We start from the raw sequence: 18,121 nt of genomic DNA on the forward strand, positions 1-18,121 counted from the left end.
GGTTCTTAGCAATTTGTCTTTGAGGGCAGCATGGAAATGGAAACAAGTAATATAAGGTCTTCAGGAGAGAAACTCCAAATAATAGGCAAAGGCCATCAAAATAAGGCCACACTGGGCAGGACATGGTGGCTCACGCTTGTAATTCCAGCACTTTGGGAGGCCGAGGCAGGTGGATCATCTGAGGTCAGGAGTTCAAGACCAGCCTGGCCAACATGATGAAACCCCGTCTCTACTAAAAATACAAAAATAAGTTGGGCGTGGTGGTGGGCGTCTGTAATCCCAGCTACTTGGGAGGCTGAGGCAGGAGAATCGCTTGAAACCGGGAGGTGGAGGTTGCAGTGAGCCGAGATTGTGCCACTGTGCTTCAGCCTGGGCAACAAGAGCAAAACTCTGTCTCGAAAAAAAAAGAAAAGCCACACAGAATTTATCCCTCTTCCCATTTAATTTGTCTTTTCTCATGGGATACTTTTGTGGCTAAAACATAGTCTTTCTGAGGTTTTTCCCACATTTATTAAGGTTTAGTGTACTCTCGTTTTTCAATGTTAAAAGATGATTATACTGCAGAGAAGTGAGGAAGAAACCTTCTGGGTTTTATTTTTAATGGTGAAAGACTGCTTGTTGAAGCATTAATTAAATTTGGGAGACTTAGTGATATATTCCTTTTCCCTTAAATGTCACAATTTTGAGGGTTTTTTTTTCCCCTGAAACTTAAAAGATATTGCTGAATATTTCAGTATTTTTAAATTCTCTTTATTTCAGAATGTAAGCATATCTAAACTTTTACAGTGGAATTTTGACCTGATCAGTCACCTTGTTATTTGTCTAAGATTTCAAATATGTAACAAAGAAACTGGTTGGTCTTTCTTTTTGCCTGTTGCCATTTCACAACAGTTTTGATCTTGGTATTTGGTTGGTTTTCTTTTTTGTTAGCACTTTGCGTCAGAGAGCAGATCCTGTTTACAGTCCACCTCTTCAAGTTTCAGGACTTTGCTGGAGATTAAAAGTTTACCCAGTAAGTTTTTGATGTTTCTAATAAAGTTTGAAACCAATGTCTTTCTTTCAGAGTTCTGTAGTACACTAGTTTGATTACTGAGAACTGTTAACTCTTCTTATTTTTTGTTCCATATGCTGTCCTTGTTCCCTGTTCCCCTTCTCCCTCCATGTTAGACAACTGTTTGTCCTCACCTAGTTCTCTAATATATTCTGTTGGAAGGCCTGTTGGAAACAATATTCCCTGAGTTCTCATATGTTGAAAACAGTTTTTGCCCTTTATATTCTAAGGCTAGTATTGCTGGGTATAAAATCCTTGGCTCATATTTTGTTTCATTGGGTATCTTTAATATGCAATTCCATTTTCTTTAGGAAAGGTGTGATAATAAACTATTTTTCTTTACTTTTAAAGATGTTTGGTGATATTACCTAGATGCTAAATAATCTTTTTGAGTCCAGTAATTTACTATTACACATTTTAGTCCTCCTGGGTTAGTATGCTTAGTTACACACTAAAGTCTTTCAATATGCAGTTTCAGATTTTTTTTTTTAAGAAAAGTTTTGTATAATGGGATTATACAATAATATATAATCTTTTGTGTCTGGCTTTATTCACCTAGCTGATGATTCATTTATTCATTGATATCTATTGAGTGATTATCATATCAAGCCTCAAAAGTTGCCTCAGGTCATTTCAAGCAAGGTAGACCAAAAATGAAGGGGTTAATAGTACTTGTACCCCTCTGTAGTCATGTCCCAGTAGACACTGTAGATGTATAAGGATCTCTGTTCTCAGCCTTCATTGTCTCATTGGGGGAACAGATGTTTAAACAAGTAGTTATAATAAATGTGATTCTTTTAAAACATAGACACCTGAAGTACTAGGGCAATACATAGGAAGTAATTATCTCTTCTTTTAAAAGAGTCTTGCCCAGTTAAACAAAAAGGGAGTAATTATCTTTATAAAAATAAAATCTGTAGTAGAGATTTAAACAACTTCTCAATCTCTAGACAGAATCTTATATGGAATTCTGACATTAAAATCATACAGAAATTGTATTTAATTACTTTCAGCATAGGGTATTACCTTTTTGTATGTTGGTCTTAAAAATTAATTTTTGGTTTAAAATTTTTTTTTGCCTCATTTCTAATGAAATTATTTTTCCCATTAGGGTCTTGGTTTTTTGTTAAAGTTGATTTGTAAGAGTTCTATATATGTTAAGACTCTTAACCTTTCTCATGGTTGTTGATATTTCCCTTCATTTCTGTGCCTTGGTAGTTTTGCTTTTTTTTAATGCACAGAAGTTTAAAGTTGTTAAGAAGTCAAATCTATTGGTGTTTTTTTTTTTTTTTATTTCTTCCATTGCTTTGAGGCTTAGAAGTATTTCTCAATCTAGATATCAGATGTTAATCTGCATTTTGTTTTATTGTGGCTTAATTTTTTTTACACTTCAACTGATTATTCTTCTTTTAGGATGGAAATGGAGTTGTGCGAGGTTACTACTTATCTGTGTTTCTGGAACTCTCAGCTGGCTTGCCTGAAACTTCTAAGTAAGAAGTGTAATTAAATAACAACCTTAATGTGCGTTTACATACATTCCCCCTAGCAATTTTTGTTAATTTTTATTTTTGTTAATTACTGTATTGGTATATCTGTTAAGATGTAGAGTAATATGAAATTGTTGGCATCATAGGATGGTATCGATTGGCAGTTCTCAAACTGTTTGGTCTCATACTCTTAAAATTATTGGGAACCCCAAAGAGTGTTTGTTTATATGGATTACATATATTGTTATTTTCTGAGTTGGAACTTAAAACTGAAAAAAAATTATATAAAATTTTAATTCGCTTTTGAGGTAACAACAAGCCTGTTGCATACTAACATAAATAACATTTTTAAATGAAAAGTAACTATTTTCCTAAAAAAATATATTTTTAAGAAAACTTGTATTGCTTTGTGTTTTTGGAAATCTCTTTACTATCTGGCTTAAAAGAAGACAGCTGGATTCTCATGTCTGTTTTTATATTCAGTTTTTTAAAAATATCATTTTGATTGAAACACATGTATAAAATCTGGCTGCAGAGTTCTACGACCATCACCAACATCTAATTTTATAACATTCTATTTACGCCGCAAGGAATCCCTGTACTCATTATCTGTCACTTCCCATTACCCCTTTCCCTCAGTCCCTGAGAACCACAAATGTGCTTTTTGTCAAGGAGGAATATTTTTTAAAGTGGTTTTAGATAATTGTGGATCGTCTTTGATGTTACATCCAAACTGAACAAGTAGTAGGTTGTTAAATGTTATTTATAATGTGGGATCTGGAATCATATTAATGATTTTTTTTTTTAACCCTGTTACATGAAATCTGTTAGTTTGGTATGGAATGTCTGCTTTCAGCTAACATGAATCAAGAGGGATGAGATCTACGCATTTTCTTGCAACAACCAAAAAAAACTTGATGAAACATTTTCTAGACACTGGACATGGTGATAACAAATGAAAACAGTCCCTGAGAGATGAAAAACACAAACCAGCTCTGTGATTTCTCCAGCTTACAGCCTTGAGAGAGTTTTTAGGCTGCAACACAGGGAGGAGCTGGGTTCTACTGAGGTAGAACCTGGCAGACTTAGTTGAGGGGATAGTGCTGAGAGTCTAGAAAGGACAATGCAGCTAGAGCGCATTGAACAAAATACCAGAGAGGAGAAAGCTGCAGAGACTGAAGTCTAGAGATCTGTAATAGGTTCCCCTTGAGTATTCAGCAGAGTACTTATCAGGGCATATGTGTGAGGAAACTACCTGAGATTGGGGAAAGAACTGCCTGACAGGATTAGAGGGAATAGTGATTGCCTGGTGTTCACACGGGGCCAGGAACTGTGTCTGTTGCAACCAACCACGGTGGAGAAATTTGTAATTCATGGGTCATTGGGTATAATGCTAAGGAAGTTTTTGCCTTGATAGCAGAAATTAGCCCTAGACTGAACACTGCTCTGGACCCACCTAACAAAAGTGAGACCTGAAAGGATCAAATTGTTTTCAAGTAACTTAACTGCATCCCAGAAGGAATCTCAAGAAAATTTATAAGGTTGCTGAAGTATCTAACATCCAACAAAGTAAAATTTACAGTGTCTTTTGTTCAGTCAAAGGTTAATATGCCAGACTGGCTGGCGCATACCTGTAATCCCAGCACTTTGGGAGGCCAAGGCGGGAGGATTGCTGAAGACCAGGAATTTGAGACCAGCCTGGGCAATATGGTGAGACCCTGCACACGTCTCAGCTACTCAGGAGGTTGAGGCAGAAGGACTGCTTGAGCCCAGGAAGTCGAGGCTGCAGTGAGCTGTGTCTGCACCACTGCACTCCAGCCTGAATGACAGAGTGAGACCATGTCTCAATTTATTTATTTACGTAATGTATTTTGAGTCTCACTTTATCACCTAGCCTAGAGTACAGTGGCATGATCTCAGCTCACTGCAACCTCTGCCTCCCAAGTTCAAGCAATTCTCCTGCCTCAGCCTCCCAAAATAGCTGGGATTACAGGCATGCAACACCACACCCAGCCAATTTTTGTATTTTTAGTAGAAACGGGGTTTCACTATATTGGCCAGACTGGTCTTGAACTCTTGACCTCAGGTGATCCGCCCACGTCAGCCTCCCAAAGTGCTGGGATTACAGGTGTGAGCCGCTCTGCCTGGTCAAGAATTCTTTATATATTTTGGATACTAAACCTTTATCAGACATGTGATTTGCAGACAGTTTCTCCCATTTGGTAGGCTGTCTTTTTACTTTCTTGATAATGTCCATTAATGCACAAAAGTTTATAGACTGTATCTTTGTCTTTTTGTAAACCTGAAAATTTTACAAGATTGGATATATAAATCAGAATATATTGGCTTTCCCAGTGTATACTTCTTTTCTTTTTGAGACAGGGTCTTGCTGTGTCACTGAGGCTGGAGCACAGTGGCACAATTATGGCTCAATGCAGCCTCAGCCTCCTGGGCCCAGGTGATCCTCCTGCCTCAGGCTCCCAAGTAGCTGGGATTACGGGAATGCACTACCATACCCAGCTAATTTTTTTGTTTTTTGTTTTTATAGAGCCGGGGTTTCACCATGTTGCCCAGACTAGTCTCAGACTCCTGGGCTCAGGCGATCCACCCACCTCGGCCTCCTAAAGTGCTGGGATTACAGGTGTTAGCCACTGTGTCCAGCTTACTTATTTTCTTTCTCTTTTTCTTTTCTTTTTAACTTTATTTTAGGTTTGGCGTTACGTATGAAGGTTTGTTACATGGGTAAACTCATGTCATGGGAGTTTGTTGTACAGATTATTTCATCACCCAGGAATTAAGCCCAGTACCTGATAGTTATCTTTTCTGTTCCTCTCCCTTTTTCCACCCACTACCCTCAAGTATACCCCAGTGTCTGTTGTTTCCTTCTTTGTGTTCATAAGGTCTCATCATTTAGCTCCCACTGTGTAAGTGAGAACATGTGGTATTTGGTTTTCTGTTCCTGCATTAGTTTGCTGAAGATAATAGCCTCCAGCTCCATCCTTCCATGTTGCACAAAAAACATGATCTCGTTCTTTTTTATGGCTGCATACTTATTTTCTATTAGGAAATTTTATAGCCTTTGATTTTCTGAATACACAATAATTTACTTTGCTATAACTTGTGCTGGAAAAATACAGTAGAGTATTTCAAAATTTGTATTTTAAAATTGCAAGGTGATAAACCTCAAAGGATAATAGAAATAACAGAATATTTATGTATGAGGAAACGTAGTGAATATAAGGAAAAAATATTGCATTAATAAAACAAAAGCAACTTTGAATTACTTCTTTATTCAAAATTTATGTTTTGAGGTGTTGTTTTATACCTGATATATTGGTAAACATCTTTATGAGGAAAAAAGGACCTAGTGCCATTCATGTTTTGGTGGTTCATTCAAAATACTGCTGTTTTGGCCGGGTACAGTGGCTCACACCTGTAATCCCAGCACTTTGAGAGGCCAAGGAGGGTGGATCATCTGAGGTCAGGAGTTTGAGACCAGCCTGGCCAACATTACGAAACCATGTCTCTACTAAAAATACAAAAAATTAGCTGAGTGTGGTGGCGTGTGCCTGTAATCTCAACTACTTGGGAGGCGGAGGCAGGAGAATCACTTGAACCGGGGGGCAGAGGTTGCAGTGAGCTGAGACCCTGCCACTGCCCTCTAGCCTGGGCAACAGTGAGACTCCATCTCAAAAATAAATAAATAAATAAAACTGCTCTTTTTCTGACTGGGCGTGGTGTCTCACGCCTGTAATCCCAGCACACTGGGAGGCCAGGGTGGGTGGATCACCTGAAGTCAGGAGTTCAAGACCGGCCTGGCCAACATGAACCACCGTCTCTACTAAAAATACAAAATTAGCCAAGCATAATACACACCTGTAATCCCAGCTACTCTGGAGGCCGAGACAGGAGAATCACTTGAACCTGGAGTCAGAGGATGCAGTGAGCTGAAATCGCATCATTGTACTCCAGCCTGGGCAACAAGAGTGAAACTCCATCTCAAAAAAATAAAAAAGCCCAAAATACTGCTGTTTTTATAAATGATAAAAGAAATGTAACTGCATATATCAATAAGGTTTCCTCTCAGGTGATTACTTAGTGACCTTAATGTTTAGATAAGTTTGTCTTTTATTCTTATTTTACTAACTGTATAGTAATGGTCTGTTTTTCAATTTTAGATATGAATATCGTGTAGAGATGGTTCACCAGTCCTGTAATGATCCTACAAAAAATATCATTCGAGAATTTGCATCTGACTTTGAAGTTGGAGAATGCTGGGGCTATAATAGATTTTTCCGTTTGGACTTACTTGCAAATGAAGGATACTTGAATCCACAAAATGATACCGTGATTTTAAGGTAATAGGAAAAATTTAATGTTGTGGTTTTTATTGTGGGGAAATAATATCATTGGAACTGTATTTCAAAGATCATTTGGTTTAACAAAGATGAATATTGAAATTCATACTAACTATAACCTTATCACTTTCTTAACTGTTTTATTTAAGTGGATAATAATAAAAAATTTGTAGTCAAAAAGTCAAACTTTTTTTTTGACATCTAGTTAGTAATTTCATTAAAGATATGCTGGGTGCGGTGGTGCGCTGGTGTTTCCATCTACTCTGGAGGCCGAGATGGGAGGATAGATTGGGCCCAGGAGTTTGAGACCAGCTTAGGAAACATAATGAGACCCCCATCTCTTTAAAAAGAAAAAAAAATGTGTGTAGGGGGGAAACTACAACTTCTAGTAAATATAGTAATGTTCCATTTATCTGTTGAACTTCTAGTGACCTCACCGTTTGGAAATCTAAGAATAGTGAGGGATAAAGTGTTGATTTTTTTCACTTCACAGTGCATGTTATATTTGAGTGACTGGTTTTACAACTTAATTTTATAAAGCAGCTATCAGTTCTTTGTGAATAACAGAAAATTAAAAGTAGAAGAATCAAGATGAAAGTTGATGAAAATGAACAATTTTCTACTTTTTTCTTAAACTTTTATTTTAGGTTCAGGGATACTTATGTAGGTTTGTTATACAGGTAAACTCACATCGTGGTGATTTGCTGTACAGATTACTTCATCACCCAGATACTAAGCCTAGTACCCAGTAGTTATTTTTTCTGATCCTCTCCCTTCCACCCTCAAGTAGGCCCCAGTGTCTGTTGTCTCCCCTCTTTATATCCCTGAGTTCTCATCATTTAGCGCCTTTTTTTTTTTTTTTGAGATGGAGTCTCCCTCTGTCTCCCAGGCTGGAGTGCAGTGGCGCAATCTCAGCTCACTGCAAGCTCCGCCTCCCGGGTTCACGCCATTCTTCTGCCTCAGCCTCCTGAGTAGCTGAGACTACAGGTGCCCGCCACTGCATCCGGCTAATTTTGTTTTTGTATTTTTAGTAGAGACGGGGTTTCACCGTGTTAGCCAGTATGGTCTCAATCTCCTGACCTCTTGAGCCACCCGCCTCGGCCTCCCAAAGTGCTGGGATTACAGTCCTGAGCCACCGCACCTGGCCCATTTAGCTCTTAAATAAGTGAGAACATGTGGTATTTGGGAAAACCATCAATTTTTTTTTTTTTTTTGAGACAGTTTTTCTCTAGTTGCCCAGGTTGGAATGGAGTGCAATGGTACGATCTTGGCTCCCTGCAGCATTCGCCTCCCAGGTTCAGGCGATTCTCCTGCCTCAGCCTCCCGAGTAGCTGGGATTGCAGGCATGGGCCACCAAGCCCGGCTAATTTTGTACTTTTATTAGAGACGGGGTTTCTCCCTATTGGTCAGGCTGGTCTCGAACTCCCGACCTCAGGTGATCCACTCACCTCGGTCTCCCAAAGTGCTCTGATAACAGACGTGAGCCACCGCGTCCGACCAAAACCATCAATTTTTTATTGTTGATTGTTGGTTTAGTATTTACAAGAAAGGGCAGAATATAAATACAGACTATAAAACAACAGCTCTATTTAGCCGGGCATGGTGGCTCATGCCTGTAATCCCAGCACTTTGGGAGGCTGAGGTAGGTAGATCACCTGGGGTCAGGAGTTTGAGACCAGCCTGGCCAATATGGTGAAATCCTATCTTTACTAAAAATACAAAAATTAGCCAGGCTGTGGTGGCACGCACCTGTAACCCCAGCTACTCAGGAGGCCGAGGCGGGAGAATCGCTTGAACCTGGCAGGTGGAGGTTGCAGTGAACCGAGATTATGCCACTGTACCCCAGCCTGGGCGACATAGCAAGACCCCATCTCAAAAAAAGAAAATAAAGTAAATAAAAACAACAGCCCTGTTTAACGTGGGGTAGTCTTTACACAGGTCAGAAGTTTTTGGGCATCGGCTGGGCGCCGTGGCTCATGCCTGTAATCCCAGCACTTTGGGAGGCTGAAGTGGGTGGATCACCTGAGGTCAGGAGTTCAAGACCAGCCTGGGCAACATGGTGAAACCCTGTCTCTACTAAAAATACAAAAATTATTTGGGCGTGGTGGTGGGCGCCTGTAATCCCAGCTACCTGGGAAGCTGAGGCAGTTGAATCGCTTGAGCCCGGAAGGCAGATGTTGCAGTGACCCGAGATTTCACTAGTGCACTGCAGCCTGGACAACAAGAGTGAAACTCTGTCTTAAAAAAACAAAAAACAAACAAAAAAAGATGTTTGGGTATCATTACATGATGTTATAATTTGATGATCAAAATGAGAACTTGAATATTTAAAAAAGAGATTAAAATACGTTCGTAACTGAGAAGTTTCAGAGTATTTAGCAGTTTAAAAAGTTCTCATCACAATTTGAAACTTTTTTTTTCTTGAGAGTAATTTAATGTACTCCTAAAATTCCCTTATTCAGAGCTCTTTGTTCTTGAGCATACTGGACAGATCATATCAGCATTTACTCTTAGGTGTTTTCCATAGCTTTTCTGCAAGTATAAAGAAGTTTAACAAGGGATATGATTTTCAGTGTAGGGAAAAAGATTCATGTTTTTGTTACTGTTTTGTTTTGTTTTGTTTAGAGGCAGTGTCTTGCTATATTGCCCAGTCTAGTCTAGAATTCTTGGGCTCAAGTGATCCTCCTGCCTCAACTTCCCAAGTAGGTGGGATTACAAGTGCATGCCACTGTGCCTGGAATCATGTTTTTTGAAGGGAGGGATTATTTTAGTTATCTTCATATAGCTTTTCAGACTTTTGGGGTTTAATGTTCACCAAGAGAAGTAATTTATTGCTGTTTCATGCTTCAACCATAGAGAGAATTACAAAATTATTCAAATATCAATTTTACCAACCTACAAAAGACCCGTTTTCTTATTGTCTTAGTTTCATCCTTATTACCGTTATATATTAGTACAGAAACAAATTCTTGTTAGGACATCATTTTTTTAAAGGAACCTTGAGTCTGTACCATATGCCTGACACTGAGTTGCTAATAAGAAAAATATAGACATGGTTTTTGTCCACAGGGAACTCAAGATGAAATTGGAAGATAAAAAAAGAGTTTACTACTCTCTTATTATAAAATAATGCTATAGTAGCACCATAAGTAAATTGCTATGAAATTCGTGGATAGGGAGCTTCTCATTATCGTATTATATTTATTTATTTAATGAAACATTGCTCAAACTTTAAACCTCATTTAGTTCAAGATTCTGGTGGAACTTTATTAGAAAGTTATTTAAGGCTTTTCTGTAACTATGAATATATATTTCATTCTTTCATTAAAACAGAAAGTTAAGAAAATTTACGTGCTGCTTGGTTTTGTTTTAATGGCAAAATATTATAATGCTCAGGGTTAACCAGTGGTTTAAGTCATTCAAAGAAAATAATAGTGTTTAGACGATTTTACTTTAATGTCTTACCAGTGGGTGCTTCCTAGACTGTGAATCATCTCTGCTCAGTTGAGTGAATCATCTCTGCTCAGTTCAGTTCAGAACATACTTTAATCTGTTTATTTTATTTTATTTTTATTTTGTATTATATTATGTTAGAGACGGAGTTTCGCTCTGTTGTCCAGGCTAGAGTGCAGTGACATGATCTTGGCTCACTGCAACCTTTGCCTCCCAGATTCAAGTGATTCTCCTGCCTCAGCCTCCTGAGTAGCTGGGATTACAGGCGCCCACCACCATACCCGGCTAATTTTTGTACTTTTAATAGAGATGGAGTTTCACCATGTTGGCGAGACTGGTCTTGAACTCCTGACCACAGGTGATCTGCCCGCCTCGGCCTCCCAGAGTGCTAGGATTACAGGCGTGAGCCACTGTGCCCAGCCAATCTCTTTTTTTAAAAAAAATACTCAAGTTCTCATTTTGATAATCCAAATATAGCATATAATGATGCCCAAAAACTTCTGACCTATCAAGACTACCCCAACATTAAATAGGATTGTTGTTTTATAGTCGGTGTTTATGTTCTGTCCTTTCTTGCATGAGTATTCTTGACTGAAACTAGATAACTACTGCCAGATAACTGTTAAATGGTCAGTAGGTTCTTACACTAAGGTGTAAAATCCTAGAAAAAAATGGACAGCTAACATTGTGTAACTGGGTAAAAGGCTGGAAGAAATGAAAGAGAGGTAGATGTCCAAATTAATCTTGCTTTGTGGTTTTTCCTTTCTTCAGAAACACCTTCACACATGCACTGCAATTTTTTCACTATAAATATAGTTACGTTAGGCTATGTAACAAAGGTAGAGGTTTGTTTGCTTTAGTATTAGTTTTTTTTTAAATTAAAACAACTGGATAGATTAAGATTCTGTCATTTATATATTAATATGATTTTATGTAGATACAGTACTTTTTTTGCTAATCTGAGCTGAAATAATGCCATATTGTAATAAGGGCAATTTTGATTGCTATCTTGAAGAGTTCGGGATATAGTTTATTTAGAGCATGTAACTCTTTGGGGGACAGTAAAGCAATCCTGGGTGGTTGACCCAGTAAATGATTTTTTTCTGAGGGGCAGGAAATATGGGAATGTGAGATGGAATAGAGAAATATAAAGAGCAGCATTTAAAACTTTGTATTTTGCTAGAGCCTGATTTAGGGAAGAAAGGGATAAGAGTTATCTTTCTCCTTATAGGAGGGAACTGCATGGTATATGGCTCTCTTCTTCCCAACTCATGATCATCATTATATTTTAGTTACATTATTATAATATGCCTTAGTAGGTTAGTTTGGGGAGCTTAACTACAATGTACAATGTACTTTAGAAAGGTAGTTTGAGGACAACTGGATTTTCAGAATCTTGTGTCATCATCTGTGGACTACATCTATAAACAACAAATACTAGCAGCTCTAAGTTTATGTGAATTTTGGCCTTATAATCAAATTAACCAAAATTGCAGAATTCAAAGCTAGACTCATAATATTTTACCATTTTAATTATTATTATTATTATTTTTTAATGTGGCACGATTCTTTTAAGGTTTCAGGTACGTTCACCAACTTTCTTTCAAAAATCCCGGGACCAGCATTGGTACATTACTCAGTTGGAAGCTGCACAGACTAGTTATATCCAACAAATAAACAACCTTAAAGAGGTAAGGAAATATATATTTCTGGTTTAGTGTTTCCTATTGTCCTTTTGGCTTGTTATATTTGTAATTAGATTTTATATATATATTGCTATTTGTAATTTTGTAGTTTATAATTGGAAAAAAAATCTAGTTATCCTGTTCCCCATCCTTACTGGTTCTGCAGTGTCCAGTTTAGTAACCACTAGTCACATATGGCTATGTAAATTTTTGTTTTACTTTATTTATTTATTTTTTATTTTGGAGACAGGGTCACACTCACTGTTGTTGCCAGGAACAGTTTCCACTAACTGCAGCTTCAGCTTCCCAAGCTTGGGTGGTCCTCCCACCTTAGCCTCCCAGGTAGCTCTGACTTTGAGCAGGTGTCATGGCTAGTTTTTGTATTTTTTATGGAGACAGGGGCTTCTCCGTATTGCCCAAGCTGGTCTTGAACTCCTGGGCTCAAGCACTCTGCCTGCCTTGGCCTCCTAAAGTGCTGAGGTTACAGTTGTGAGCCACTGTGCCTGGTCTGTAAATTTAACTTGATTAAAATTAAAAATTTAATTCCTTAGTTGCAGTAGCCACATTTCAAGTGCTTGCATTGGGTACTGCAAATCTAGAGCATTTCCGTCATTGCATAAAGTTGTTTTGAACAGTGTGGCTGTAGTTTGAGGTAAGCTCTTTGTGTTTCTGACAGTGACTTAGTTTCTCTTCCACAAGTTATCTTGGATTTAGAGGATTCTAGGCTATAGCACAATTAAAAGTTGTCCCATCTTGAACTCTTAACTATTGTTGAATGAGTACTGGAGAAGATTAATTGATGAATTTTTATTTTACAATGATAAACTAAGGAATGTTTCATTTCCCTTAGGAACTTAGGATGTGGCGGAAGGTTTGGAGTGCTGAGAATCATTAATAGGTCAGGGAGGAGAATATGAATAAATACATGCTTTCAGAGATTTTCATGTTAAATGTAAATCTTTTAAACTATTTAAATAGATTTTAAACTATTTAAAACTACCTGTATTCACTATACTGTTTGCTATTTGTATGTTTAGCTTAGGCTGGATATGAAAGAAGGAGGATGAGCATATATGGGGCAGTTTATCTTTGTCATCAATTTGTTTCATAAATAAAAGGCAGTAGGGATTCAGAGAAATGGTTTAAGAAATGGTGCCAAGTGAGGTGGCTCACTCCTGTAATCCCAGCATGTTGGGAGGCCGAGACCAGAAGATCATTTGAGCCCAGAAGTTCAAAACCAGCCTGAGCAACATAGCAAGATAAATAAAAAATGAAATTAGCTAACCATGGTGGCACATGCCTCCAGTCCCAGCCACTTGAGAGGCTGAGGCAGTAGGATCTCTTGAGCCCAGTAGTTCAAGGCTTGCAGTGAGCTGTGATGGCACCACTGCACTTCAGCCTGGGCAACAGAGTGAGACAGTTCTCAAAAAATAAATAAGGAAAGAAAGAAATGGTTTTAGGAGCGTCTGGATGCAGTTTTTTTTTTAGCTAGAAACATCTTTTACTGTGCCAGTGAGCTATGGCTAATATTCGTGCTTTTCTTGTTTTAAAAGAGACTTACTATCGAGCTATCTCGAACTCAGAAGTCAAGAGATTTGTCACCACCAGATAACCATCTTAGCCCCCAAAATGATGATGTTCCGGAGACACGAGCTAAGAAGTCTGCGTGCTCTGACATGCTTCTTGAGGGTGGTCCTACTACAGCTTCTATAAGAGAGGCCAAAGAGGATGAAGAAGAGGAGGAGAAGATTCAGAATGAAGATTATCATGTAATAATGAGGCCAGTTTTAGATTTTTGTGTTTGATAAAAGAAAGAGTAGAATCATGGCTTTTAACATATTATGTGCTGAAACAGTAGGCTAAAAATATTGTCCATTGATTTCCATTAGTAATGTATATATGCCCTTATGTAAATGTTAATAAGACAGAAGTTATTCAATCAAAGCATTTCAAGATTCTGAAAATAAAAATACATTCTATAAAACAAACTGTGATGTACATTTTAAAAACTAAATTACCATAAATTGTGGATTTTAAAAGTGTGTTCTGGCCGGGTGCGGTGGCTCACACTGTAATCCCAGCGCTTTGGGATGCCAAAGTGGGCAGATCACATGAGGTCAGGAGTTCGAGACCACCCTGGCCAACATGGTGAAACCCTGTTTCTACTAAAAATACAAAAATTAGCTGGGTGTGGTGATGCTTGCCTGTAATCCTAGCTACTTGGGAGGCTGAGGTAGGAGAATCACTTGAACCTGGGAGGCGGAGGTTGCTGTGCGCCAAGATTGTGCCACTGCATTCCAGCCTGGGAGACAGAACAAGACTCCATCTCAAAGAAAAAGAAAAAAAAACAGGTGTTCTATTTTCATTCACTGAAACTAGTACATACCTTGTCATTACTTATGTAGGTAGAATGATTTAGGATTTAGTAGATAACCAGGCTCTATCCCAGCTAAACAACAGCCAGAATCCAGAATAAGAATTTAAGAAGTAGTTGATATTTTTACATAAGAAGGGATGCCTAGATAGTTGGGTTTTTTTGTAGTAATTTTTAAGATGAGATACTTCAGTTTTAAGTTACGATGAAGGACCCAGTGGGTCAAGAGAATGCACAGATTAAGTGCTTTGATAAACTAGAGATAATAGGGTTTGGAATGGAGCAGTCAGGTGAAGCAGTTAGTCTTTGACAAACTGAGTTAAAGGAAGGGTGGAGTTTGCAGGTAAGGCAGCTGAAAGTTGGGGAAGTTTTTGCTTAATAGTGGGTATTTTTTTTCTGTGCAGATAGGTGACAGTGTTAATTAATGACCTTGATAATGGTAAAATTAGGTAGAACTGAGGAGTGATGGTTTGAAACATAGCTCTGTGAGGAAGCTGATGTGGAATATGTGAAGGATTCCAGTCACACTGAGGGCCCAGCTGAAGGCGGCACGCATAAGTTAGTAAAATGATATCAGTGTGGTTGTGTGATTTTTCTCCACAGGGCTCAGCAGCTGAGGCACAGAAGCAGAAAATAGCTTTTTGATAACTATATTATTCTTTGGTGCTTGGTTTATGGGGTGGATGGGGTGATCAACTGAGTAGAAACATTTGGAATAGATGTCTTGTTTTCTTGGCATTGATCTAGCACGAGCTTTCAGATGGAGATCTGGATCTGGATCTTGTTTATGAGGATGAAGTAAATCAGCTAGATGGCAGCAGTTCCTCTGCTAGTTCCACAGCAACAAGTAATACGGAAGAAAATGATATTGATGAAGAAACTATGTGAGTGTCCCACTTTACTACTGTAAAGCATTTAAGTGGTAATTATTAGAAGCATATTAACTAACTCACCCTTAAAAGTAGGGACATTCAGCACTTTTTTGAAAGATTGAATCAATAGCCAGTTTTCTCCCTCTAATCTCTGGGCTCTTAGCCAATAATTTTTGTTTTTGTTTTAACTTTTAAATTTGAATTTTGAAATTATTTTATGCCTAAGAAAAGTTCAGAAATCCGTATTTCCTTCACACAGATTCATTCACTATTAATATTTTGCTTTATATTTCTCTGCAATTTTTTTCTGAAACACTTGAGATTGAATATACTTCTCATTGTCTACTTTTCTAAAAACAAGGATATTCTTACATAACTATAGAATAGTTATCAAGATCTGGAAATTAACATTGATGTAATACTGTAACCTTCTAAAAATTTGCCAGTAATGTCCTTTGTCAGGATCGCATTGCATTTAGTTGTTAAATCGATTTAGTTATCTTCCATCTGGGTTACTTTTTTAGAAATTTGTTTTTCGGGTGGGCGCGGTGGCTCACTCCTGTAATCCCAGCACTTTGGGAGACCAAGGCAGGTGGGTCACGAGGTCAGGAGATCGAGACCATCCTGGCTAACAATGGTGAAACCCCGTCTCTACTAAAAATACAAAAAGAAATTAGCCGGGCATGGTGGCGGGTGCCTATAGTCCCAGCTACTCGGGAGGCTGAGGCAGGAGAATGGCATGAACCCAGGAGGCGGAGTTTGCAGTGAGCCAAGATCGCACCACTACACTCCAGCCTGGGCAACAGAGCGAGACTGTCTCAAAAAAAAAAAAAATTGTTTTTCATAACTAATACTCTTTGAGAAATACAGAATAGTTTATTTTGTAGAAAGTCCCTCAATTTGGATTAGTCTGAAGTTTCCTCATGATTAGATAGAGATTACACAGTTTTGGCAGGGATACTACGGAAATGATAATGTATCCTTTTCACTGCATCATGTGGGAGTGGAGCATGATGTCAATATGTCCCATTACTTGTGGTTAATTTTGATCACTTGGTTGAGGTAGCATCTGCCAGATTTCTGCACTCCAAAATTACTACTTTTTCCTTTATAATTAATAAATATCTTGTGTATGGGACTGTAAATATCGTATTTTTCTTCCTACTTTTTCCTGTGAATTTTGACACCCCTTGATGAGTGTTGTTTGAAAAAGGTTACTGTGTTGATTGCCAAGTGGTGTTTTTCTAATTCCATTATTTCTTACTCATTAGTTGCAGTTTAAGGAAGAGCTTTCCCTTCTGCCCTATTGATGAACTAATTAATGAATATCATTAATGTGGATAAATTTTTTTTTTGAGATGGAGTCTTGCTCTGTCACCCAGACTGGCATGCAGTGTCACGATCTTGGCTCACTGCAACCTCCACCTCCTGGGTTCAGGTGATCCTTCCACGTCAGCCTCCCGAGTAGCAAGGATTACAGGCACATACTGCCACGCCTGGCTAATTTTTTTGTACTTTTAGTGGAGACGAGGTTTCACCACGTTGGCCAGGCTGGTCTTGAACTCCTGACTTCAGGTGATCTTCCCACCTCAGCCTCCCAAAGTGCTGGGATTACAGGTGTGAGCCACTGCGCCTGGCGATTTTTGGATTTTTAAACCAAGCTTGCCTTCCTGGGACACATCCCACTTGGTCATAGTGTGTAATTTTTTTTTTTTTTTTGAGACAGAGTCTCACACTGTCACCCAGGCTGAAGTGCAATGGCATGATCTCGGTTCACTACAACCTCTGCCTCCCAGGTTCAAGCGATTCTCCTGTCTCAGCCTCCTGAGTAGCTGGGATTATAGGCACCCACCACTACGCCTGGCTAATTTTTTGTATTTTTAGTAGAGATGAGGTTTCACTATGTTGGTCAGGCTGGTCTCAAACACCTGACCTCGTGATCCACCGTCTCATCCTCCCAAAGTGCTGGAATTACAAGTGTGATCCACCTTGCCTGGCCGTCCTTTTTTTTTTTTTTTTTTTTTTTTTTAAAACTTGAGACAGTGTCTCTCTCTGTCACCCAGGCTGGAGTGCAGTGGCGCAATACCCACTCTCTGCAAGCTCCGCCTCCCGATTCACACCATTCTCCTGCCTCAGCCTCCCGAGTAGCTGGGACTACAGGCTGCCACCACCTGGCCTGGCTAAGTTTTTTTTGTATTTTAAATAGAGATGGGGTTTCACCGTGTTAGCCAGGATGGTCTTGATCTCTTGACCTCATGATCCGCCTGCCTTGGCCTGCCAAAGTGCTGGGATTACAGGTGTGAGCCATTACACCCAGAAATTTTTTTTTTTTCCTAAGAAAATCTTGCTTTGTGGCTGGGTTGGAGTACTGTGGCATGTTTATAGCTCCCCGTAACCTTGAACTCTGGCCTCAAGTGATCCACCTGCTTCAGCCTTCCTAGTAGCTAGGACTAATGGTGTGCATCATCACGCTTGGCTCATGATTCTTTTTATATGTTGCTGGATTCTGTTTGCGAGTACAGTTGTCCCTCAGTATCCTTGTGGTATTGGTTCTAGGACCCCTCCTTGGATACTAAAATCTGAGGATGCTCAAGTCTCTTATTGGCAGAGTAGTTGCATATAACCTATACACATCCTCCCCTATACTTTAAATCATTTCTAGATTACTTATAATACCTAATACAATGTAAATGCTATGTTGTTATGCTCTATAGTATACAGAATAATGACAAGGGGAAAAAGTCTGTGCATGGCTTTATTTTGTTTTGTTTTATTTATTTTTTTTGAGATGGAGTTTCGCTCTTGTCGCCCAGGCTGGAACGCAATGGCACAATCTCAGCT

At 38.8% G+C, this 18,121-nt stretch overlaps 1 protein-coding gene across 18 annotated transcripts in view; it reads left to right on the forward strand.

The window, feature by feature from the left end:
- TRIM37 (tripartite motif containing 37) overlaps positions 1-18,121 on the forward strand; it is a 141,301-nt gene that overhangs the window by 42,918 nt on the left and 80,262 nt on the right. For all 18 annotated transcript variants that reach the window (XM_037993013.2, XM_008011266.3, XM_037993021.2 and 15 more), the window contains 6 exons: positions 931-1,012; positions 2,465-2,541; positions 6,717-6,896; positions 11,926-12,040; positions 13,588-13,803; positions 15,156-15,292. In XM_037993013.2, coding sequence (XP_037848941.1) covers positions 931-1,012; positions 2,465-2,541; positions 6,717-6,896; positions 11,926-12,040; positions 13,588-13,803; positions 15,156-15,292 — 807 coding nt within the window. The remainder of the gene's footprint in view (positions 1-930; positions 1,013-2,464; positions 2,542-6,716; positions 6,897-11,925; positions 12,041-13,587; positions 13,804-15,155; positions 15,293-18,121) is intronic.

Source organism: Chlorocebus sabaeus, chromosome 16 (genome assembly GCF_047675955.1).
Source record: "Chlorocebus sabaeus isolate Y175 chromosome 16, mChlSab1.0.hap1, whole genome shotgun sequence".
Classification (NCBI taxonomy): domain Eukaryota; kingdom Metazoa; phylum Chordata; class Mammalia; order Primates; family Cercopithecidae; genus Chlorocebus; species Chlorocebus sabaeus.